Genomic DNA, 27,129 nt, shown 5'->3' on the forward strand with positions numbered 1-27,129 from the left:
TTACAATAACGAGAGATAGGAATGATTATCGATATTCCCGATAATGCTAGACGGTTTTCAACAGATGGTGCATCGTTATCGCGGGTGCGTTATCTCCGCGCCAACTGTTCGTCCTGGCGAAACTGTGAGTCCCAGACATTGGGAAAATATCAACAGAGAGAGTGTCGGAATCACGAGGGATTAATTATTCGAAGGTCGTTAATGATTCGATACCTATTTCCAATTCAAAATTGCTCGAATTGGAATCGCTTCAAATTTTCCGAATTTTTCGTAGCGTAATTTTCGTTCTATCGAAGAATAACTTTCAATTTCAATTTGACAAAAAAAATTATCTGATATTAAAGAATTTCATCCTGTAAAATCTTTGAGATTCGAATATTCAATTATTTACACCTACGATGGTAACGAGAAAAGTAAAATTTGTGATCTTAATTTCCAGGAATCGTGCATGAAAGAGAAAATTCATATCACCCTCCACTCTCTCCATTCGTCTTCTAAAAATTAATACGAAGGTCCACACCTTAACACCTTTCTCTTCACAAAACATAAAGATCAGACACTGGCTAATTTTCCTCCATTAATTCACGCGCGTCTGCGTGTCACGTTTCCACGTTAACCGGGGACAGTGTCGTTCCCTTTATCTCGCGGAGCAGCTGTTGCCCCGGGGTAATTGTAACCTTCTCTATGAGCCGTTAGCTCGAGCCTGTTGGCGTAACGAGAATGTTGTATACACATAACTGTCGTTCGCAATCGTTCACGAGTTGCGCGAACGATGCGTCCAACGTTACGTGCGAATTTCTGATCATTCGTTTCGTTTCGTTGCGTGTATAAATGTATCGTGTCGGATCTTCTTTCGTATAGGATGGCGACGGACATCATCCTTCCGTGTATCGTTTTGTTTTCGAAGTTGGAAATTTGATACAACCGTAACGTAGATCGATCGAAGAGAATAGGAACTAACCTGTACGTTGTCTGTCCGTTTAGGGAAGACTCGTTGCCATGAACACGTATCGAAATGGAATTCTTCGCTAAATGAATGGTTCCTCGAACGCAAGTGTTTATGGGACACGGTAGTAAACAGTATCGACAAGGCTGCACGATTTAATCTACGAATACCTTAATCGCTTCCTCGTGACACGTCGGGACACGATACAGCCCGTCACAGGTTGCAGATTCGCAATTGTAAATACAGGCCGAGCAGCGATTCTCATATTGTTATTGTTAGGTAAATAAGAATATTCTATTCGATGGTAATTTTACTATCGTAATCTCATTTTGGGTAATAGATCCCGTGTTTTTCCAAATTTCTAAATTTTCTCTTTTAAATTCATGTTTAAAAAAAAGTTGTACTAAATTCTCGATTAATATTTTCCTTATTTGTAATAATCGCATAAAATGTCTGAAGAAGCACGATTGAAATGAATTTTTGATTTAGCAGCTTATATACGGTGAGTTTCAGTTGAGATCGAAACGAAATTATCGAAATCGATGATGAAAACGGAATTTATCGACAGACTTTCTCGATCAATCGAATAATAATATAAGAGATTCGTTTGCATAATCGCGTGAACGGTTTTGCAACGCATTTTGCAACCGTCATTTCTAAGGAAAGCAAATCTCAAAGTCACGAAGTGGGAAGGGAAGAGGAGGAGGATTGGGAGGATGGAAGGAAAATCGAACGATTGAACTCGATCAAATGATGGCATTTGAAAGGCGACGATTAATTCTCCGCTTCGTTAATCGGCGGAACGAAGCGAGAAATCTTGGAACGGGCGGGAGGGAAGATTTTCTCCGTCGTATCCTCGATAAAAATCGGCTCGAAAGCGCGGGTTCTGTCGATGATCGTCGTCGCCTCCGCGTGAAACGAGGCCTCGCGGGGCACAGGTGAACTTTCGCGTGGTGAATCGACACACGCGACACGAGATGTGACGATACGATCGTTGGCAGGAGTCGGTGAAACGAGGGCACATCCATGACATTTTTTTTTCTTCTTTAAATCAAGAATATATATATATATATAAAAAGATATCGATTGAAGCGAGAAATGATGATGTGATTTTATGGTTTGAAATTTATCTGAAACGATTCTTTAAAGCAAGAAACAACTCTCGAAATATTAGTATAAATATCTTAAAAAGTATAGTTGACGTAGAAAAAGTTGATTGAAATGAACATTGGATAATTTCTTTAATGAAATTGTAAAAAAGAACGATCGTGTATCTCTTGCATTTATCTAATAATATTGTTACGCTTAAAAGGATGAATAATTAAAATGATAATTAAAACTTCGTTCGAGTAAAACTCGATCCTATTTCTAGAATTTATTCGTATATTAATCAACGTAAGTATATTTTGTTTTACAAGTTTATCGCGACGTTATCAACGTGTAAAAATAATCACGCTATTCTATATCCTATACCCTATTTTTCATTAACTTATGAATTATTCGTACTTCACGAGCTTAGAAAATTTCGAACAATTTTACACTTTGCACGTTGATAACGTCACGTTGATAAATTTACATGAAAAACAAAATATACTTACGTTGATTAATATTAACGATTAATAGATTCCAGAAATAGGATCGGCTTTTATTCCAACGAAATTTTAATTAATCTCATCCTTTTAAACGCCACATTATTCATATGAATGGAAGAGAGATATGATCGTTCTTCTACGTAATTTCGTTAAAGGGAATCGAAACTAGATGGTTGTGACAGTTTTCTTAGTTTCTCCGAGTAAAAAAAACATCCATATAAAAAAGATCGGCGCTCGTTGAGCCGTTCAACTGCCATCTCTTTATCCCGGATCATCTAATAACTTAGAAAAAAAAAAAAAAAAAAAAAAACGCAAAACTGCCTTCTAAACGGATCGAAGGATGTACAGTTATGCACAATGTGAAGGAATGTGTGTCAGTGTCTGTAAAATTGCGTTCAATCACGATACCGGTTATTACAAAGACGTACAAATTCCATGGATATATTCCCTCTTTTCCCTCGCTTCTTTGATCTCTTCCAGAAATACATCAGGTTTCCGTTGAAGTGGGATCCATGTGCGCGGAGAACACGCGATGGAATTCGCGGAATTCAAACAGGAATTTTCATATATATACGATATATAAATGATACACGGGCAAATGCTTCGTTGAGTCCGTCTCACTCTCGAGACACTCGTGAGTAGTGAAAATTGGATCGATACCATCTCGATACAATATTAACGAGATTACATCCATTAATCGGCTATCAATGAGAAACATTATCGAAGATTAATTGTTGCGCGGTTACGTCGAATGGTCGATCGAAATCTGTGCGTCGTTCACCGAGAGAGATTTCTCAAGAGATGGAGGCTCAAGAGTGGTCGAAGAAAGCAGGCGATCGAGGCATGCCTTTCGATTATGCATCGTGCGTGCGCAATTATGACATTAACCTTAGAAGAGAAACTCTCGGCGGAATGGAGATTCTAATTTCGATCGGCGTCGGCAGTGGCGCGAGCCGTTTCATTTGCCTTGATTTATATTTAGATAGAACGAGATGTATAGAGCAACGATGTGAGAGCAGCTACGAATCGAAGTATTAAATGGATAGGATCTGCTTGGCTCGCAGCAGAATTGCTATACGCGCATTGGTGTCTGGTCGGAATTAAAAGGGCAATTTATCCGTGTGGAAAACAACAGGCAGGCAGATGTCAACGTTTGCACGTTGCGTTGTAGCGATTACGATACCCTTCTTGGAAAGTAGCTTTACGCCGAGCTTTCGCTTCGCTGGAAACGAAACTGGGGGATATCGATGGAGATTTAATAAATTTCTATTAATCGAATTGATCTTTCCAATCGATCGAAGCTTCTTAAATCGGGCTCTCATTAATGGAGTAATTGTTCCTCGAAGGAAACTTCTATCCGCTGTCAATTTCGATGCGTCTTTCGAAACGAAACTTGATGTTACCTCTGATCGTGTTCCTTCATCGTTATATCGTACGATCTTCTGTAGAAAGTTATCGAATCGTCCAACTATTCTATTTATCCACGTCGAAAAACTTGAAGAGAGAGAAGAAGAGAATCCGGACAATTTTGAATCCCGATTTAAGAGTTAACCGAATTGAAGTGAACGAAGGAAGGAAGAGAGAGAGAGAGAGAGAGAGAGAGAGAGAGAAAGGAAAAAGCGAGCATCATGTCGAATCTCACCGGTACCGGTTATCAGAACTTGATAGCTATACTTCACGATCTCCGGCCATCAAAGATTTCGACGTTAAACACTCTCGCGTAATTTGTCATTGTAGATTGCCTCGTGCATCATTCGAGAATGTTAATTGCGAACGGCGTCATTAGACAGGCTGCACGCGATTACTCTCGATCCGTTCGATGCACAGCTCGTGTATCGGGTGCACGTTTTCACAAAAGGAGAACTGAAATAACGTTTAATCGAGATACGAGATATCTTCGTCTCTTCTTGGTCTCGTTATTTTCGCGTTGTGCAACAATTTTGTAACAATTATTCAACAGTTACGGATGGACAGAGATATCAATGGACGGTTTTGATCATCACCGATGGACAAATATCGTCGATTAGATCTAATATCTCGAATATTATTTTTTATCGCAAATATTGAATTTTCCAAAGATAAAAATAATATAATTGATCGAAGCGAAGAGTCTTGAAAGGATTTTTAACTTTCTTGCATCGATTTCTTCTTTCGCTTCGTTCCAATTTCAACGAGGTGTTTTTTTTTTTTAAAAGATTTTAGACGAAAAGGAAAATCCAGAGACGAGCTTTCCACTCCCCTAGAAAAGAACATAAATCTAACGATTTGTGGTTGGAAAGAGAATAAACCAGAAAGGAAGGAGCGTGGCATATGTTTAACAGGTTCGACGGTCGGTGAGGGGGGGAAAAAATGTTTCTCCGATTTCAAAATTTGAATCCAGCCAACCAAGGAGTGAGAAAAACATGTTTACAGATTCGTAATACGATATTTTCGTGGGGGATTTGCATGTGAAACTTGGTTTTCGAAATGCTCATTTCTCCCGTTCCAACCGCGTTTCCAAGAACGCGACGTGAACGCGTTATCCAGCCAACAAGTTTCAAATTAATTGGCATTTCGATGTCAAATAACAAAGGAGCGAGTTCTTTTCATCCGCCGTTTTATTCTCTCGAACGTTTCTTTTTTTTTTCTTTTTCCCCCTCTCCACTGCAAGCTCATAAAAGTGAACGTACAGCTATAACGGATAACAAGAAAATCGATACTCGGTGTGCCTGACTCGGTTTCCATGGGCGGAAACTCAAGGAATTCCTTGCGTTACGATTTAGACTATTTACCGTGCTAAACCGAATTCCGTCTAGGAATCCAAACTGGCTTCCCTTTGATGGTATAAACACGCAACTCAAGAGAATTCCGTTTCTCTTCAGGAAGAAGTAAAAACAGGAATCGGATCGTTCCCGTTTCTGAGCAGAGAAGTTCTGGCCAGTTTGAGAAGTATCGGTGCGCGAAACAGGGAAAGGGGAGGGGAGGGGAGAAAGTGAGGAGGAGCAAGGAGGGATTCTATTCTTCTGCTATGCTGAATGATTGCGATACTCGCACTCCGGATATGGAACGCAACGCATCGACCGGTTCGAATCGATAAGAGAAGGGCGCCCAAAAAGTTTCACTCGCCGAATATCTTTGGTGAGAGTCCGCGTCGAAGAGAGAGAGAGAGAGAGAGAGAGAGAGAGAGAGAGGAAGGAAAGAAATATCTGTTCCAACAGGAGGAAGACGAATCAACTATTTTTCAACCATTGCTACACACGTTTCATACTCTATATATGAAGATACGTATTTGAAATTAACGAGTCAATACGGTATTTCATATATGTATATATTCATACATCGAAAAGAAGAACGATTTATCGAAAAGTTAAATTTTTACCAAAAATATAATCTATGCTTCTTTTGAAAACTATTTCGATGTTTTCATCGTGAATATCGCGATTTTTGTTTTTTATTAGAACCATCCTAATCAGATATGGGAGGAGATCGAGAAGACATTGAAGAAGGACAAAGGCTCGATGCAAAATTCTTTGCGCCTGGATACGAATGGACGCCCGTGAAAATCAGCGACTAGTGCGAGGAACCGTTCAAAGCAGCTAATTCCGTTTTTTTTCTCCCCTCCATCTGCTCGTATAAGTTTTAATTAAAGTCTCGGATGCATGGAGAATGTAGCTTGACGAAAGTCTCTCTCTCTCTCTCTCCCTCTCTCTACCTCTCTCTCTCTCTCTCTCTCTTCTTTTCCACGTCGCTTTAACGAATGTAAATTTTCGTTCGATGAACGCTCGAGGCTATTTAACGTTAATTAGTTAACGTTTCACGGGATTTAATTAGACATAATCGTAGCATATTCAACGGGGGGGGGGGACGTTGATACAACGAAGAAGTTATACGCACCGTACCTATGTCTACAGTATCTTTCCTCGAGATTCGGTTTTCACTTATTTATAAGAATCCACGTAAGAAATATTCTCATAGACTCTCTTTCGATATCGGTCTCATTGTTAATAATCACGATTTCTCTTTTCCATTACGATTCCCATAATAGGAATCTCCCTATAAATGTAACGAGGAAAAAAAAAAAAAACAAGGAGAAGAAAAAGAGAAAATTATTCCTTAAAAAAAAGAAAATCACCGCATCAAGGACGATTAAACCGCATCGAGATTCCGCAACGCACAATTTGCGCACTGAGACTCTCTGGACGAGTCTCTGTAATGTCCACGATCGTCCACGACATCTCGATCTTCATAGCGGTTCGTTAATACGGTGTTAGATTTCGAAATTTCGCCGAAAGAAGCGTTGTATTTCCGTTCTAAATACGAAACGACATTTTTTCTTTCTTAATCCAGCGCGTGCTCTCGTAGCAATTTACCTATCGCTGCACGGCGATAGTCGTGGGCAGAAACCCACACGAGCTTCGTACCCGGAATATGCAACTATCGAGCCTTCGGGCGATTCCTCGAGCGAAAAACGATCGAGCCAAGCTTGAACCAGTCGATCGTAACGAGGTAATCGCTAAACATCTAGCAAGGCTGTGTCCAACCCGGTCAGAAAGCGGGCAGAAAAAAAGACTGGATAGAGCCCGATCATCGACACGGATAACTATATAGATATGCGCGTACGATTACAGAGTTACGAAGCGATTTTCCGATGCACGGCGAAATTCACTGTATAATTTTATGCCGGATGATGGATGTCGTCGTGATCCCAGCCACGCTTTATTAATCCGGCTGGAACACGATTATCATCGGATTGTCGGTTGCTGTTGGTTCAACTTCACCGATCATTAATCGACGGAAGTGAAGAGTAGATTTCTTTTTTCTTTTTTTTTTTTTCGAGGAATCCACGATCATGTAACTCGTATTTCCGTTGAGGAAACGGGGGCAAAAACTGCGTGGTGCGGCTCGTGCAGATGCAAACGGGATGTAAACAGGATTCTTGATTTTATCATCAACATCGAGAGAGTGACCGATTTCTTTGATTAAATCATTCGTAAAAATCGATAATCGAGCAACATTACCAAATTCAGCTTGCCCATCTTCTCCAATACGGTGTCCATCGTGGCCGCAACACACAAGATGATGATATTCTTCTTTTTCCTGGAAACGAGTATCTTCCTCGACGAGTCAATGCCTTGCAAATCGATTTTTTCGCGGGATGATCAAGATTTTCCCACAACCACTGACGAGTTACGCATATCACGGATCAAACTTAACCGAACGTTCCTCCAACCTGCGTTATACACCGCGTTTCAGAGGAATAATTTCACCAAAGGTTCGATCTCGTTCGCTGAATATTCGAGGAGAAATCGTGAAAATTCCGATCGTGGAAATTTCAAAATTATACCGAAGTACCGGCTCCCATGGAAGGAAGCCACCGATCGAGTTTCGATTACGATCCAAATAACGTAAATTCACGAAAATTCTTCTCCTCGTTTCGATCACCGATTCCTGAGTTTAATATCACCCTTGTCTGCTCTTCACCGTTCGTTCCTCTCGGCAATTATTTTAATAACCTCCGTTTCGGCGAGACTGAATATTAATATTCTCTCCTCACATCATTCTCGTTCAACGCACCGAATTTCCTTCCTTCGAATATTTCCTATCACCACTCGTTCCGTTGACAAACATGCGGGGAGGGAAAGAATAAAGAAAAGCGAAGAAGCGAAAAAGCGACTCGGTTCGAGGAGCGATCGTGGAGCGGGCATGGAACGCGAGAGAGGATCGCGGCTGCGGAACCTTCTTGCTCGCGATTGTAGGTTGAACTGCCAGGTGAAAACACAACACCTCTCAACCTGCACAGGTGCACACAGAGAGCCTCCCGACTGGTACCTTGAAAGGTAGGGGGGCCTACTTGGCTACGGGGAGCTGCTCACCACGTATACCTTAATCTTCGACTGACCATCCGACCGATATCGTTTAATGCCCGGAAATAGTGGCCGCGGAAGCGAACAATGTTTCCAGTCGCCTCTTTCGAAAAATTGACACGATGCGTGTAATTTACGTATATCACGCAAAATTTCATAAGGAATATTATTTTATTCGAAATTATTTCGATCGTATTTCGTACACGAGTGCACGAGATGATTTTTAATAAATTTATTTAACAATCGAATAATTGTTAATTTGTAACGTTTTTCAATTCGTTGTAGCATCGCGAAATGAAATATTACGGGAAATAAAATCTCTAGACGATAATAAGGACTTTCTATCGATCGTCGAGGCGTTGATTAAACGAAATTACGAACGCGCAAATCTCGCGAATCAATGTACAAGTTTGATGCAAGGTTTTAAAAGGTTTTTATTGCTCGGCGGAATACTTTTCACTCTTAGGTCTAAAGCTTTCGAACAGCGGAGACGTTTCGAGATTAAGTCGGTCGGGATGGGCGTGAACGACCCAAATTTTAAAAGCCACTACGATGCTTTTGGAGTTTTTTCTTTTTTTTTTTTTTTCTTTGCCACGGTGAATGAATATTTATACACGGCCGAGAATGTTCAAGAGAATGTGTAATTTGTCAGCACGGTAAAATATACGCGAAAATACTTTGCGAGTAAATATGGCTTATTATTATATCCTTCGGAGGAAAGTTTACACGTGATACTCGATTCTCAACGCGTGTATATTCGTTATCTAAAATCTCTAGATATCGAATTACGACTACTTGTGTACATTAATTGCACGAGAAAAACAATTTTCATAAATATAAATCGTTTTAATTAGTTTTAACTTGTCGATGTTTTGGTAAAAATTTTTAAAATATCGTTCAACTTTTGTCTTTAGCTTATCGACACCTCGATCTCAAGTGTTTAAAAATTTTACCAAAAAAATAAACATTGAAAATTTATGTTAAAAAATATTAAAATCTTGGAACGAATTCTCTTATTGATTTCCGTATATTTTTATACTATAAATCTTTCCTCCTTGAAGCGAAATCAGGCCATCAGATGCCGTCACGTTGCGAATCTACGCGAGAGGAAGCACGTACGCATCGAGAATTTGTACTTGCAAATACAAGTTGAGTTTCCCGGAACGAGGCTATATTGTCGACAATTCCTCCGAGTCCATCAAAAATTTTTTCTCCGCAGCTCGCGTGATGTTTACGCGGATTGGAGCGAAATCGAGACACGATCGAAACCGAAAGGCAGAAAACGATCGAGCGGGGAAAGAAATTCAAAAGAAAAAAAAAGGAGAGAGGGACGAAAATAGGATAGGATGCAGAGCAGGTACGAAAATTCCTAACACTCGAGAGACCAAGACCAAGTCGGTTTCCGCGGCCTTTTGGTGGGCTCGCGCTCAAGTACGATTGCGTGTACGTTGTACTTAAATGGGGGGCCGGGCAAAGAAGGAGTTGTAGAAAAAAGCGGGCAACCAGTGGTCGGCCAAGAAAACGCAAACGCACGCGTGCCACGTGCTCGCGGGATCACGAGAAGCGAGGCCTTTCCATGGAGAGGAGAAAAAAAAAAAAAAAAAAGAAAAGAAAGGCCGGCGATGGGCGAAGAGGAAGGGGAAGTGTTTCGTTCGAATTAGAGGATGGCGAGACGGAGGAAGGAGATGAGGAGGAAAAGAAATCGTCCTTGTTCTTGCCTCTGTCGTTGCAACCTTGCGATGGAATGCATTCGTCTCGTCTTCTTCTGGCCGGTGGACGACTGGTTTTTCTGCGAGTAAAAGGAGACGAGAGTGATGGTGAGATTCCCCTACCCCGTTTGCACGGGGGAGGAGGGTTGGAACGGAGCGGAGCGGTCGATCGCCGGCCTTGGGGCACATTCTTCGTCGCGGTGGTCCTACGAGCCACGGCGACGTTTCAATCGAGTTAATTCGAACCGAGTCGACGCGGAGTCCGCGAGTTACGCCTTTGAACGCGCCGCGCGCGCCGGAATCCAAGCCAACTTTATTGGATCCAAATTGAGCGGATCGTTTTCGTTTAATCGGTCGTTAACGTGTCTCGTCGATCGAGATACGGGATGCAACAAGAGTTGATGACGATCTTTTCGTCGTTGGCTTGTTTCTAACGTCAAAGTTATGGAAAAGAAGTTTGGAGTACGAAGGAGATACGAGGAGATAAGAGATATATTTATTTTCTGATTTCTCCGTTCCCTCGAATTCTACGAATAATAATAATTCACACGTGACAAATTAAGTGTACGTTAAAGCCTGATTGTTCTACTGTTAACAACGGCCATTTAAAAACACATGAACGCCAAACCTGTCGCGATATATCCTGTCACTTCCTGTCAATCATGTCCGTGCAATTTTTCACGGCGATATCCCTATACCCAAAAGAATAACATCCATAAAGTATCGAACGGTCGTAAAGCCGGCGTTGCAGCCAACAAGAGGCAGGCAATTGCCCGCGGAAACGCGGTGCGCCGAAGGTGGAAATAGAGGAGGAAGGTTTCTCCGCCTCGTTTTCACCGGTAATAGTTGGTAAAGTTGTGCCGGCCCGCTCCTTTACGCGCATTCCTGCGATAACACGAGCAAACAGGTCGACCCGATCGATTAGAGGCCGCCGCCATTAAGCGTCGAGTCGCGTGACAGAGCACTTCCATTTCGAGATTCAAAAACGTGTACGAGTTTGTAAAGGAGAAGAAAATACGAGATATATTTCGTCGAATCGAATGGCTGACCGATTCGATCGAGAATATTTCGAATGGAATTAAAATCGTCCTCGGACAGAGGGAAAACAACTCCTTCCTTCCGACGAGATGTTTGTATAACTTCTCGATTAATGGAAGAAATAGCAATAACAGCGATTAATTTTATCGAGCGGAGAGATATACATGGGAATGGAAATTAGCGCGTGAATCGATGATCGCGAAGTCGTTAGGGTAATTGCTTAATGGCGCGTCCGCATTAAGCGGAAGTCTTTACAAGTGGCCGTAATCGTCACGAGTTGCGCACGAGCGGTTCCACAATAAGTTTCATATCGTTTATAAATTGAACGGGGAGAAAAAAATATTCCTCGTCCGCAAATTGAATGAAATCAATTTTACACGGGGGAATATGACACGTAAATTCCAATAGAAAATCTATATAAAGATTTTTAACACAATGAACCGTTAACGACGTATTTATTATGAGCTAGGTGAAATTGCATTTGTCAAAGATTTTCCACGCTCACGCACCGATTGACTGACAGCGGTAATCGATGCTAGTTTAAATTCACAACGCTTGTGAACGAATGTTACGCGTTTCCCGGTGATTTCAATGACCGCATGTAAGACGCGCAATAAGACGTTAAGAAAACGCGCGCAAAACCGGCGCGAATGTGAACACGCGGCTCTAAACAATTAACGTGGAACGTGTTATAGCGCGAAGACATTTGTGGACGACGATAATCTCGTAAATTTCCAGTCCACGTTTCACCTTTTCCCCTTGCGACTCGGATGACGAGGACCACCCATCCCAGGTAACCGACAAATCTTCAACACGCATGAGTACACGCTAAGTGGTGCACTTCGTGTGCTTCGAAAAACTATCATAAGAGATAAGACGATTTTCGAAATGGAACGTATATACCATCTTTTTAAGATTCTTCTTTCTCCTTTTCCTTCTAAATAAGTTGTAATATAAATTACAAATCTTTTGGCTGATAGCAGTTTTGCTCTAAAATAATTTTTTCAAAATATCGCAAATTTTTTTCTAATATCAATTGAGAATCCACAAAAAAAAAGGAAAAGAGACGAATTGATCGATCGACAAATCTAGGAAATTCTAGAATCTAATTAAAATTGTAATAACTCGCTACGATATTCCGAGTATAATATATATTATATATATATATATAGTTCCACAAAGTTCCTCTTTTGTTATGGGTCGATTTTACATACATACATATATACATACATACACCCGCGATACATACGTATTTCGAGGTCCTAATCGGTGTCAACTACTGCACGTATCGACCTACTGAGAAAGACCCGTTAAGTTGGACCTCCCTTTCCCTCTCGCCGCCGCCATCTCTGTCTGCCTTTCGTCTTTTAGAACGGTGGGACAGACGGCGGCCACGACGTTCCATTATTATGCCGTTTAAGCGGAATATCGAACGAACTTGGAAACGTTCGGGGAACGTCGTAATTTTTCTCGCCACTTTCTTTCTCGATCGAGAGCGAGACGAATCGACGAGTATCACGAATATTATTCATCGAGCGGCGATAAACGACGCTCGAGGAGGATCGTAAGATTCGCGAGAGAGGCTGTGGAACCGACGGCCGTGGTATCGATCGTGGGCGTGTGTGGAGAGCGTCGCGTGGGCTCATTCAAACGTTCGCTTCGTTATTCCATCGCCGTCCGTGCCGATTTCACGGACACCGAACGTCCGGCCAAGCCACCTTCGTAGCCACCTTTTCCCGGCTGCTAGCCATTTTCTGCACGTTCCGGACCTTTTGTCCGACACGATGCTTCGTGGATAAGATATTACGGCTTTACATGTGTCAAACCGCTTCTCTATGTATATATATATATATATATATACCTCGCTTCGGACCCAACTACCGTTAAATTATTCCGTGTTTTTCAAAGTTCATACGAAAGGACAGTTACGCTCTGTCCGAGCAACATTGATTTTAAGGGGAGCGCTACTGCTTTTATTACTCGCGTTTTACAAGCTACGAATACAGAGCACGGCGGACAGAGACGAGATACAAGATATCGGCATTGTTCGATGAGGAAACGAACCACGTGGTTACGTGATGTACGAGAACGGAGGAAGAAAAGTACATGGGTTATAAAATATTGACGTGGAAATCGCGGCCAACAACTACAGGAAAGAAATTACCGTAATAAACGGCTGAGGAAACATCGCGTGGAGACGCGTACAAAAGGTCGCTCGTAATATTTCGCCCGATATTTGGGTCGTGATCTCGAATGTCTATTAGATATTTCTTCCACCTCCTCGTGTCGTTGTTGTACGATAACGAGGATTAATGGATTGAAAGCTATTTACGAGGACTGAGACGTTATTATTATTTAAATTTCATGGATAAATAATTTTGGATAAGAGATAAGAAATTTCTTCGATAACAAAAAAAGAAAAAGTGTAATTTCGAAAATGAGACAAATGCGGTAGATAAAATTCACAAGAGTGAGTTTAATTTCACGGGAAAGGAAATATTTTTTAACGACGAGTTCACGGACATTGCGGACAAATTATCATGAAGAGAGAAGAAAGTTTGATTTTTTTTTTTTCACGAGAAACAACCGCGACACGCTGTACACCTGTTGCTCGATAAAAATTGTGGCACACTGACCTCGGTAGTATTTTAGAATAAATTTAGTGGCCACTACCGGCGTTAACGGTGCCCGATTCCGATGCGGGGGACGCATTCTCGATTCGACAGGCGTGCCGAAAGGTCGATCTACGAGGATCTACGTGATCGTCGCTTCGTTGCCATTGTTTTCGTGACTCGCCTATCTGCATCGCGCCTAATCGCGATTTCATGGCACGTAAGTCTGGCGTATAGGCGGCTTCATTTCGTATGGGCGTTCGGCAAAAATTCACAATATTATTTCTTTCTTACGGCTTCGATAAATTACCACGAATTGGAAATATTTTCTACGGGATCGAAGTTTTTGATAAATTGTAAAACTTTCGAAAACGAGTGTATCAATCACGAACAATGAATCAATCGTGGCGTTACTTCAATCGTTTAATTCGACAGGAAAACCTTCTTTCATTCCTCTAAATATCGAATAAAAAAAAAAAAAAAGTTGAACGTACGCGTTGTCAATTTAAAAGATATTTCTCGTTTTTCTTTTTTTCTCCATGAAAGAACGAATACAAATCTCAAGGGTTACACATTCGAAAATAAAAGAAACGTAAGCTATGGGTCTCTGGAGACGTAACGTCCACTGGGCGAGAATTTAAACAACTCCAAGACCTTATAAGTCTATATACTATACATAAATAGTACACAGGAGAGCAGGCACGTTTTAAAACTCAATACCTTTTATTGTCCTCGAAAGTCAGGGCCCGGCTTCCACTTCACAACCGCTCTTAATTAACCAGCGAAGTCTAGTGTAGCTCGAAGCTCGTTCGAAAAAGAAAAATAAGAAAAAAAGAAAAAAAAGAAAAAAAGAAATCGGAACACACGGGAACACGAAAGATTTCCGTTATCCCGCCAACATATATCGCCAACTTTTCTCTCCGATTATCGTGTCGAATCGTGGTGGCAAGGTGTTCCGTGACAAGGGCGCTCGATGCACGGGAATCTAGACCAGATCGATGCGTGCGGATCGAAGAAAATCACGGCGAGCAGATCACGGTTGCTATGCAAAATCAGCGGTGCAGGAGTGGTTCGGTTCGCTCGCCACTCGATTACACTCTTTTATCCGTCCGAGTGGGTCAGTGGGTCGCGATTTTTTTCCCTCCGTCGCGCAGCTATAAATCGTCTATCTCGAACCGCCGATTCTTTTTCTTCCCCCGTTTCCTCTTGTTGCATTCCTCTTCCGTCCGTTTCGAGGAGAGGCGAAAATTTCACGCATGAAGGCCTCTTGCCCATCAAGTCTGACCGGGGGGCCCCGCTCTTTCTCCGACGCCGTGCCGCGCCGATGATAGGTTCCACTCTGGGATTAGAGTAGCCGCTGATAAGCCGTTCCGCAGTCGTAAAATAGAATTATTACGAATCGGCATCTGCCCGATTCGCGGCCGACAGCTGCGTTCGAACGGAAGAACTTTCGAAGTTGGAACGATAAAGTACACTCCCGTGACGGGTTGCCGATAGATCATCGTTCCTCCATTCCTTTCTTTCGTTCAACTCGCACGCTACCCGTTCGATATATCACTCCGTTCATCGGATGCTTTCGCAGAGAAAAGATGAATTCACCAGCGGCCGCTTAATTCGAATTAACTCGTTTTCTATACCGCGATTACGGGGACACGCTTCAGACGTACAGATGTGTGCGCAGAACTTGGCGATTCGCATTTATCAACTCCACTTTCTACCACGTTTATGGAAGGAGGAGAGGGGATATCGTGGTGTCATCGCAACTTTTCTCCAACCTTTATTAAAATCATTGTACCCGTGGCTATTGAAATATCGCGTACACGTTAAAATCTTTTCCTAGAATTCAATTCAACCGCGAGATCCGCGCTTATATATATATATACTCTCCCTCTCCGCGATTCCGCGATCCGTCTATCTTCGACCAACTTTCTTCATTCGTGGCCGCACGAAATACTCGCTCCTAATCCGCGGGTGAGTCTCACGCTCGAGTGAGTCACTCGAACGAAGCGAGGACTCGATGCTCCTCGGCTGGGTGGAGACGCGAAACCCTTAGGCCCAGACGAAATCAATAATAGCACGAGTCCGTGATATATAGGAGGCGAATGGGAGGGAAACGAATTCGTCGTTTCGCCGGGTAAGAAGGAGATACGGTGAAATTCAAGCGGCCCTCGTGAAGATTGATCTTCGTTTAGAGCGCGCTAGAGCGCTTCACCCCTTCCTCGGTTGATTCGCGATCGATCCGGTTCTTCCCTGCTCACGAATTCGACGTGGAAGAAGCGATGATTTAATTAAGGAAGAACTCGAATGACAAGGGCCGGTGGTGTACGATTACCTCTGTTCCCCTATGTCACACTGGATTGCTGCCAGTACGTCCGAGCTCCTGTCGGATCGGGCGAATGGGAACAGCTGATACTCTGACAGCTAAGCCTTCCCCTGCGTCGTCGTGTTAACACACTACGAATTGGGTTTTGCTTTCCTATAGTACATATGGTGCAGCTCTTTGATACAGAGATGATACACTCTCTAGGGGGAAACGCTCCGTTAGTTATTCGTATCTAAGAAAGGAAGTCGAAATTTCGAGTCGTTTCGAATTTTTTAAAAATCCATAGGAAAGTTTTACGGGGATAGTCTCGTTACTTTCGATAACGAGGTAATTAACTTGTGGATAATAGACAACTCCGGAACTCGTAATCCACACACTTCCTTGCATTCAACGTCAGTTAATCGACTCGTTCAATTTCCGACGTAGGAAGAAACGACGTAGTAACGTATCCATCGATACCAGACGATACGCATTTTAGGAAACTGTGGTGATAGAGAACGGGACAAATGTTCGAATGAACGGATCAGATACGGGAAAGATTTATGTTCTTTCTGCGCGTTTCTTGTTTTCGATAATCTCCGCTTCCAAATTCGGATAATTTCTCTGGAGGAATCTATCGGACGATCACCGTGTCTCTTCTTCGGATTCCCCCACGACGATGACGACGACAACGACGACGAGGACGACGCTACCTCGTGCAAGATCTTGGCACGAGTTCAAGCATTCGTTATTCCTCGCACGCTTCGCGAGGCTGTCTCCCTCTTCATTCCGCTCGTTTTCGCGATGCAGCCAGGGACGGTCTTTCCCTTGGTTATTCCCATTCGCGATTTTAGGAGACAACGAACGAAGGAGGATGGGAAGGGGATAACGAAGAGGGAGACCTTTCCAGAAAACCCGATTACGCGACATAATTTCTGCGACATTTGCATCTGAATCGTTCCTCGTTTGAGAAAGTTTGCTGCTCCCCGTTTTTTTTTTTTTTCTTTTCCTACGTTTCTTCTCCGCATTTTTACTGGAAGGGAATCAAAGTTTTTGCCAGATTTGGTCGATACGGCCTTCCATGCAAACTGAAGATCTTGAATATCTTGCTTTGAGATTTTTTACAGTTTCTTCCCTGTTTTATTTCACCAAACAATCAAATCTTTGAACATAGAATATTCTTTATTCTCCGATATATATATATATATATATATATTAAACAGAGGCACATAATGATGAAATCCATTCTTTCCACGCTTGATAAATCCACTTGTTCTTATTTTATTATCGAATCGTAGAGTGGAAAGAAGGAAGGAGCAAAATTTAGGCCTGTTCCGCGTTTTGACAGCTGAAAAATTGCGAGCGTATTCCCGTTCTGCTCGTCGAGAGAGAAGAGACGACCGCCATCATCTTCTCCATCCGTTGGGAGAAAATAAAATAGAAAGAGGGGAGGGGAAAAAGTAAAGCGAGATAAAAAAAAAAAAAAGGGAACGAAGAAGGCTGTTCAAATGAGGTGATCATTAAGGCGATCGCTTATTACTCACGCCATCTTTTTTTTTCTTTTCTTTTCCTTTTTTTTTTCTTTTTTTTTTTTTTTTTTTTTTTTTTTGCGATATCACATTTTTCACCAGCGACTTCTTTCACGCGCCGTGAAAGAAAAAAATACGATTTACGGTACCCTGACGGGCCGAAACGATACCGAAACGATCGCATGCTATCGGCTATAAGGCGTTACCACTTTCACGATGCGCCTCGCCATACAGAATTATTCCTAGCGCCATTTACATATTTTGAAACTTTTCTTTTTCCATAAATTGTTCCCGCCTCCGAGTGAAATCCAAATGAAAATTAACCAAAATCTCCGATCAGATACGTAACGACCAATCTTATCCGTCCCGGCCGGATATTTAACACGACAAGGAACAGAGGAATCAGAAATAAATTTACCGTTAGAGAGTGTTCGACGCTCGAGGAGAGCGTCTATAGACGTTCAAGAGCAACGAGAATCTACACCTCTCGTTGGAAGCTGGATCATTATCGTGCCACGTAAGCACGATAATTTATATCGAAAGAATCGCTTCCTTCTTGTTGCGAGGATCAATTAATTGTAATTGTTCGACGATGTTTCGCTGTAATAGCGTAACGTTCGTTCCACAACTACGCTCTCGTGCCGCGTAAATTTTGTAATACATCGTACACGATATATATATATCTTGACATTGAACTATATGATGAATATCCAATATTGAATATCCGTGAGTTCCACTCTTCATTGACCCGTGTCTTTCTTAGCCACTCGAGAGAATTTCGGTAACGGCAGTAAAAAAAAAAAGTCAAGCTTCGCCTCTCAAGCGATGATATCCTCTTATCCTCCTCGCCGTCCGTTTTCCGGAAACGGATTCAGAATTCTTCAACGCTTAATAAAAAGCGTTAATGTCGGATAATGCGGTAATGTTATATACTTCCTTTGAACCAATTAGGTGGGTTTTCAAAGGCAAGAGCAATTAGTGGCACGTTTACAAGAAGATGTTGTATATACGTATATTCGTATGGAATTTAATCTTTCTGCTGTTAACCTTGCTTAACTATGTTGGCGAAACACACGGTTTTAAATAGATAGATATCTCGTTAAAGATAAACTCTCCCGTCTTTCTCTCGATCTGGCATCCACGATCTAGAGGCAGGCACAGCAAACTCGGGCAAAAACTGGATCTTGCTAATGGACGCGGTAAAGTGGTATTAACGTTTCCCCTAATGATTTGAATTTAAGTTTATTATAGACGTGAAAATAAATCGATACGCCCGTCTATCTAACTTTTCTTACTTCTACCACCTTTGCCAGCTACGTACTTTGACACGGATATTCCACCACTTGTTCGGCCTTTTTTTCTTTTTTTCTTTTTTTTTTTTTTTTTTCGTCTGTAATATATCTTCTTTCCAGGTCAGGCCTCGAAACGTTAATTCGCAGTTAGATCCGATTAGAAATCGTAACGTACCTTTCTCTAATTTCCCATGTCGTTCGAGAGGGATAACACGCGATCGAGCCGTGTCTTCGACCGGATTCGTTAATGAGAACCAGTTTTGGAGAAAAGTCGACGAGGAGGAGAAGGAGGGGGAGGCGCACGAGGGTCAACGATTAAATCCATCGAACGTTTCGTTCAACCTTGACAGTGTCTCGATATATGAAAGTGGTTTGGATGGTAACTTGTGCTTTCCATGGTTCCCTGGAACAAGAACACTCGGTGTCTTCGATAGAAGACGTCCTCTTCGATGAGATTTCGATCAAACGCGGCTCGTAGAAAGCGATCCCGTGACAGATTTATAATCGAACGGATCGATAGGCTTCACGTAAAGAGGGAAGAAACGAACTCGATTCGGTTGCGTAAACGATGGAGGAAGTATATATGACAGGTTTGTCGAACGAGCGTGCCTCGCTGACATTAATTGGAATCGTGATTCTGATCTGTTGGAATATAATCGACTAATTAGATATACACTTCGTAAAATAATCATTGAGAAATTGATTTCGAAGCGGTTTAACGATGATTATTACATTTTTGAATTAAAAATTTGCTGGGTAACTCCTGGTGTTATATATCCTTGTTATGAAATTAGTTTTAGGCACAAATAAATGCGGGCATTGCTTAAGATGGTTTTATATACGTTTGCTGCGTTTTATTTCAACAGGTGGCAATTTAACGCGAGAAGAGTGATGAAACCAATTAACGATACGCTAATTCGTTAAAAAGTGGAAGTGATGATAAGAATTAATAGAATTCCTCTTGTCCCTGGAACGCTTCTTTCCGCTCGAGCTGTAGCGCGCATAATTTTCTCATTCGAGTTATGGAACTGAAAGTTCGATCGTTGTAAAATTCGAAATAAATACCTCTCGAGCAACGCCCGCATCACTTTATTCGAAAACTAATTTCGTAACGAAGAGGAAACGCTCCAAACGACAAAAAACGATATCTCAACGATGGGTTTTCGTAATATCCGCGAAACAAGGTCGCGAAACGAGTGAAAAGAATCGATCTCGATATCTCTCGTCCAACTTAATCTGTCAATCTTCGTTCCCCTCATCGTCAAAATCGATCTCCTGTTGTACTTTCGTTTTCGTTTCGATTCGGAGGGAAAGAGAGTTCAGTGATGCGTGGATCGTTGACGAACCACGCAACGTCGCATCCTCGTCATCTTCCCGATCCTTGGGTTACATAAAAACTAGAAACAGCGACTGGCACATTGGACGCGACATCAAAACGGAATTCCGCGTCGTATCACTCGACGACCGCTCGCCGCATCGTGGAATGGAGATCTCCGGTGGTCTAGCGGAAAAAACGCTTCGAAGCGGCCCGTCCCGCGGCGCGTTGCGGTATTTTCTGGTGTGACGGCATCGTGAAACTCGATGATGCCTAGAGATCGGTGACTCCGTCTACTTCCGGAGAGACGTCGCTCTCCCGCCGTTAATCGCGAAGCGCAAATCATCCGATCGGTTAATTATTTCTGTAATAATAGGTGGAACGATATTCGCGTTTCCGGCGCGGAATCAAAATTAACCGCGATCATTTTTCCCATCCGGGCTGGATGAAAAAATGATCCACATCCTCCTGGGTCAATTGTCCCAACCGGTGTATATGAATTCATCTGTACGTATTATTATTAGAAGATAGCCGACAAAGGGTGTTCACACTTACGGGTTGAGGAGGAGTGGCGCTCATCCGAGGGCGCGTGGTGGCCGATCACAGTGCGCGGGCATCGTCTCACGTCGATTTCCTCGATTCTACGGAGCGGCTAATGCTTCCAGTGCACGTAGGCAAGCGTTAAAACGTCCTCTTTTCGAAATGCACTCGAGCTCGTTTTCAACGACATCCCTCTCCGCCCAGTTCGAAAATTTGCAGCGGGCAGTTGGTTCCCTGTACACACAACACCGAGCCCCCTTCACGTTTCGCGCGTACCAAATTGGCCCGATCGTACGTAAGAGAGAGAGAGAAAGAGGGAGAGAGAGAGAGAGAGAGAGAGATAAAGAGAGAGAGACGCGATCTCCTTCACTTCACCATCATCACGTACACACCATCGATACAATCCGGTTGACGACGATGATAAACTACTGGTTCGATTCGTTGAATCGAAACCGCGATTCACGCGCGAGCAAGACGAGAACGTATATATATATAGTATATATATATATATATATATATATATATATAAGTAAGCGTGCATATGACGGTGATGATTCACGAAAAGGTGGGCTTGGAAGATTCCACTGGAAAATATCTCGCGATTCACGGCACACGGAGGCTGTATCGGACGACGAACACGAGAGCCGTCGACCACGTGGTGGAAGAGGCCGAGTCGGCCGAGACACGACTCGAAGGAGTCTCAGGCGAATTCTGCGAGCCTTTGTGTGCGTCCCAGGGCACGTGTGTCTGCGTGAAAATGCGTGTTTCTCGCGTGTCACGTGGCCCTTAAGGCTCGCTCACAAGGGGCAGAAGCGACCCGAGGCCATTGTTCGAGTCTCGCGTCCGCATCGAGACTGGCTGGCTACTGCCTACGCGAAAGAATCGTCGTCGGTGGAGGGTAGTTTATGGCACGGCACCCCATGGGGGACTGGAGCCCTCGTGCCATGGACCAAACATCTGCCTGCCTCCCCACCACGCAACACGCCCTACCGAACGTCGTCGTCGTCGTCGGCGGCGTCGTTCCTTTCGGTTGCCAGCCGGGTTATACCCTACTTTTTTGTCCTTTTCTCTTTTTTCTTTCTTCTCTTTCTCTCCCTTCCCCTTTAATACGCTTTTTCCTTCACGGGTGCAGCACCACGTTGTTTCTCGATGTTCCAGGCTCACGCTTCTTAACCGCAGGCCCGCTCGAAAGTGGTAAACAGAGCGAGTACCCGCGAGTAACCCGTGCGCCTGTACGCGATGCAATTTGCGTGCGATGCAACGCAAGTACGGAGTAATGCTCGCGGGAAAGGAACGCCGAGGGCAGCGATGTCGAAGCGATTAGGGCGGTTCCGGAGATGCATAATGCATACGCGTTGATGCATGCCTACCATGATCGATTTCGTGGCATTGTTTTAAGCGGGTCTCCGTTCTAGCGGTGTCTGTGCAGGGAGTGGAAACCCACCACCGTTCGAACACACACGATACGCGATCCAATGCAAATATCCTTCGCTACGGAATCATGATAATTATCAGGAGAGAATGATATATATATATATGTGTGTGTGTGTGTATGTATAAATTATATTTCCACGGATGGAAAGTTTATTCTGGTGTGAATCAACGACTGGGGACGTGGGGTTCGGCGGCGGAAATGCAATGCTAATTTAATGCGTCACCACACCCCATGTTCCAGCGGAGTTCGTGCTCCATAGCAACGCTGTAATTAGGATTGTTTCACGGTTTATTAAGAACGAGCCGGCTACGCTTTTGGGCGTGCCGTTTCGTGCCAGCAAACTGTTCGCGGGACGTTGTCTTCCCTGAACTTCCTCGCTTCGAACTATTTACGATAATTATAACGAACTTGTTATTTATGCAGAATCGTTTCTCTCGTCTAATTAATAACAAACCTAATGATAATAAAATTCTAAAACCAATTCAATTCTGGCTAAACTTGTATTCGAATGAATAGAAATAGAAGGAAAACGTGAAAACATTCCTTTTAAATAATTAAACATTTTTCTATTTTTGCAATTATTTTCTTTTTTATCCTACATTCATAAGGATAAGATTCTTCTATTAGGATTTCTTTCTATTAAAAATCGAAAAATTTAATTCGTATATTTATCAGATTGCAGTTTCACGACGCGCAGGCAGAGGAAAAGCATCAAAATCTATTAGAACGGCGTGCACGCACGCGAACGGTCGGCCGCGTTAATTATATGCGAGAGCTCGGAGAGGAGAAGGCTCGCAGCGCGTGCACAACGATTTTGCGCGGCGATGACGCGCGACCTAGCTGCAAATTGCAGCTGGTCGCAGGGAGGGTCAACCCTACAATTGACAGCAATTGACGACAATTAGGGACAGGAGCCGGCGACGGTCGTGATTTCGCCCGATGCGAGCGAACGCCTTTGGATTTAAACCTTCCTCCGACACTTTCGCTTAACGAGTCCTCGCTCCCTCCACGCTGAAAAGCGTAAATGTGATCGAATTCGCCGTAATTCGATTGCCTTTCCTCTCGAAACCAACTAATTCCGTCTAATTATCCCCACGTATATATCATAATTAACGAGAGGATCGCTTGGAAAGAAAAAAAAAAAAAAAGAAAAGAAAATTAAGTTCAATAAAGAGGCTAAGTTTATGAATAATAAATTGTCGGGGAATTGGTAAGAAGAAAGGGGTTCAACGAGGTAATTGAACAACTTTCGAACGGAACGACCGTTCAAGATCCATATTTGTCGCAATTTCCACGAACGACTCGACTCGGAAACCTCGGTAACCCTTTTGCTCGGAATTAAAGGAGCCTTGAAAGCCAGTTAAGGAGTCCGATACTTCTCCTGTTTTAAAAAGTGTCGACGACGCGTCCCCTTATAGATCACGGCCAATTGTTTCCGCGACTCGGAGGAGGAGGAGGAAGAAACGATGGAGCGTAGGAATATCTTCATTCGGATCGAGGTCTAAACCGAGAACATAATTTCGAACGGGACTGGGCGAAGTAAGAGGCGACGAGAGAGAGAGAGAGAGGGAGAGACCAGCGTTGTCCTTGATGCCAGTTTCTCCTAACAAGGGTTGCCGGTTGGTCTGGTGAAGTGGCAGCGCGACCAAATGAACAGCCCATAAAGGGACGCGTTCGACCTTTCCGAGAAAGTCCAGCCGGGATTCCACCCGGGGAGGAAGAAAACCTTGGGGAGGCGGTGTACGTGGCCGAGACAAAGACAGGGGGAGGACAGTTTTCGAGGAAGAGGAACGTTCCTCGGCTCCTCGAGATTCTGCCTTCGAACTCGCGAAAGAAAGACGAGAAAGACTTGCGCGGTCTAAACTTTCCCCGGTGGATGGAAAATATTTTTAAATTTCCCCCTTCCCCCACGGAACTTTATTGCTCGAACGAGATTTTTCAAGAACTCGATTCGTACGAGTGCGGCAACTCTCGAAACGTCAAAACTTGTTATTGATTTCTCATTCACGTGAGTCATTGTTTCGTCTCGAGAGGTCTATTGTACGCGCTCGTATCTCACACCCTTTGGAGGGTGTTTGTCGAACAGATTAGCCGGCTCTCGTTCCTGGCTAACATTCCAAACGATCGTACATCGCGCGGAATTATCGTGGCTCCGTTGAATATCGTGGCACGATTAAAAGTCAACGCACGAGTTTTCCTCTCATCTCGCTTTCCCTTTATTCGAACCCCCAACAACAACAACAATGATTCTAGGCGAAAAGAAAAAAAGAAAAAAACCTGTTTGTCAATGGGCAGCTGCATACACGTACACATTTTCTCGCTCTTTGTGCGGGGTGGTCGACGCATGAATCAGGATTTTAATATCCCACCTCTGCATCGCCTTCGGACTTCTTATCGTCTCTTTCCAGTGAATGACGTCATTGTCTCGGCCGGTTAAAGGCTCCGCGCGAGTTGCAGCGTGAGCGCGCGCACTCGACCACGACTACAATATTTTGGCAGACATCGTCCGGGCCTTGTGACTCACTGAAAAGGAGAACACTCGACCCATTATGCATCGGTCCATCCTAAAGCCCCGTGCACAAGCCGCGAGAAGTCACGTAAAAGCGATCACGGCACGCGAGCACTTACGGCGTCGCGATCGATAATTCGCATGAATGAATCACGAGAGACCATTACCGAGCCGACCTTAACCCAACTACGCGTTTCTCTCGGAATATCGGAGAAATTCCACCGTACGTTGCAACGATTTCATCCGTATCCGTTCGAGTAAGCCGTTCTATAAATAAATAGAATCCAATAAAAAAAGAAAAATTAATTCATCAATGGATAAAAAACCGATATCGCGTCGAGGTGAACGCGAAAGTCTCCTTTGACGAAATCAAAGTGAATTTTAAAACTGATATTACTGATTTTTTCTTGATTCCATATCGGAACGTACGTTAAAGAAAAGACGCGAGGCGTAAAAAAAAAAAAAAAATCAAAATCTTAAATGCTCCGGAAACGGAGTTAACGTAAAGCAAGGGCCGATTGCCAAATAATGGTTGAATGGTTGACCCCAATTCAAGGAGGAGTCGCATCGTCGATAAGAAAAAAAGCGTCGTAAAATTACTCGAACGATTTGCTCCAATTCCAACCCTCTCCATTCCGTGCGCCATTGTAAATCATATTTGGCGAGGTTGTAGCGATATTAACGGTGGCACGATACGGCGTTTCGCGTTGAATATTCATCGACACGGATGGAATTTCACGAGGACAGTGTATCCGACGATAATAGAGTGATGCAAGGGGATATCGGTTCGGTGTTGTGAAAGAAGCTTTAAAGCGTACGATATAGCCGCGCGGGGAGCTGACAGCTGCGCCCGATAGCCCACATGGCGCTCTTTGCTCTTGTCTGGATGCAGAGGCCTATCGATTTTATCGTGTAGTTTCCAGTTAACGAATAGCTGGATGGACATTGATTAGAAGGCAGCAGTTTATCGCTCGATAGTTATTGACTCGTCCTTTTCCTTGCGGCTAGGATAGAAGGCAAGAAGCCTCATCCGTGCTTACCTATCCCACGAGCGTCGATATCCCTCGACCGTCTCGAAACGAGTTATTCCTTACGCACGTTATTATATCCGCTCTTATTATTCCATCTTCCTGTTGGATAATAAGATAAACGAGTCCCCTATAAACGAACAACTCCTATAAACGTAACTCGGCTTTAACTCGATTTAAAGTAAAAAAACAGTCTCGATTGAAATTGAGCGAAACACGCGATCTGACCGATGCACATGTTTGAATCTAAGCACCCTGCATACTTATCGAGTCGTTTGCAAGTTGCTTGTGTCGAGTATACCCGAATATATCGCCAAAATCACGCGATGATTCTTCGAGTCTGTGTCTCATCTGTGGTGCAAAGATCGAAATGGACAATCGCAATGGCGGAGCGCGTTCGAGTTAATGATTCGCCGAGGCGAATATTTTCCACTGTAAAATCCTTTTAAAGCGGCGGTTAACGAATGAACGAGCTCGAGCTCGAGGCGGTTTAATCGGAGCCGTGATGATGAATGGCACGGTAGGCCGAGGTCCCTCGAGCGGCGCCCATCTCAACGACCTTAAACGACGTATCATCCGGAAATTAGAATGTAACGAAAAGCTCGCCGCGGAAGAAAAGCTCGCCGCAGGCCTTGAAATTTGCCGGGTTAGGCTCTAGGCGAAAGGATTCACGATTTTGAACCGATTATTAACGATCGTTCGTTTTAATTAAAAACGGTGCACGGCTCGTCAGTCGAACGATATCCGTGCGCTTCGCTCGAACGGATATATCAAAAAGGGTATCTTAAAAGGGATTCGATACGAGCTCGTCGTTGCTCGAAAAAAGCGAATTTTGAAAAAGCGGCAGGAAAATTGATAAGAAGAATCAAAATTCGCGCGAGATATTCGGCGTTTGACACTGGCTCGTATAACGAATTCTACCCGTGAACGTTTATTGCGTAGTTATATTAAAAGCAGAGTTACGCAAGGGGTTTCTAGCCGGCGAAAATGGCGCCTTCCGTTTTTGGGAGGAAATATGGAGGCTTTCACTGGCCAGAACCAAACTCGCTTACCAATGATCCTGGCGTTGCACGATGCCATTGTTTCGTTAACAGTCGTGTCGTAATTGGTTTATGCGAACCGTGACAATACAGCTTGTCTACTTGGGTGTGTGGAAATTGGCCTAATGGACGATAATGACGATAGTTTCCAATCTTGGCTCGTTCCAATCGCGTTAGAGGAAAGGCTGGTTGGTGAAATTTTCCGTCCATTTCGACAAAGTTCGCGACCTATCCAAACGGATGAGGTGTAGAAGATGTGGTACGCACGTTACGTATGTACTTTTGCTATCGACGCGTCGCGTGTACACGAAAGCTACATTAACAATAAAGAAATTCCCAAACGGACACGCTTATGAGAGGAAACACGTGTTACGTGGCGGCTACTCTAAATATTTATAC

General features: G+C 43.4%; 1 protein-coding gene across 2 annotated transcripts in view; it reads right to left on the reverse strand.

The window, feature by feature from the left end:
• LOC122713518 (disheveled-associated activator of morphogenesis 1) overlaps positions 1–27,129 on the reverse strand; it is a 47,593-nt gene that overhangs the window by 15,193 nt on the left and 5,271 nt on the right. Inside the window, exon 1 of one of the 2 annotated variants that reach the window (XM_043934073.1) lies at positions 20,734–20,980. The exons of the other annotated variant lie outside the window; for it this stretch is intronic. Within the exon in view, the coding sequence (XP_043790008.1) occupies positions 20,734–20,757 (24 nt within the window). The 5' untranslated portion in view covers positions 20,758–20,980. Of the gene's footprint in view, positions 1–20,733; positions 20,981–27,129 lie in introns of those variants that run through there. 2 annotated transcript variants of the gene reach the window in all.

This window comes from Apis laboriosa, unplaced genomic scaffold (genome assembly GCF_014066325.1).
Source record: "Apis laboriosa isolate Shangri-la unplaced genomic scaffold, ASM1406632v1 scaffold23_cov150, whole genome shotgun sequence".
In the NCBI taxonomy this organism is placed as follows: domain Eukaryota; kingdom Metazoa; phylum Arthropoda; class Insecta; order Hymenoptera; family Apidae; genus Apis; species Apis laboriosa.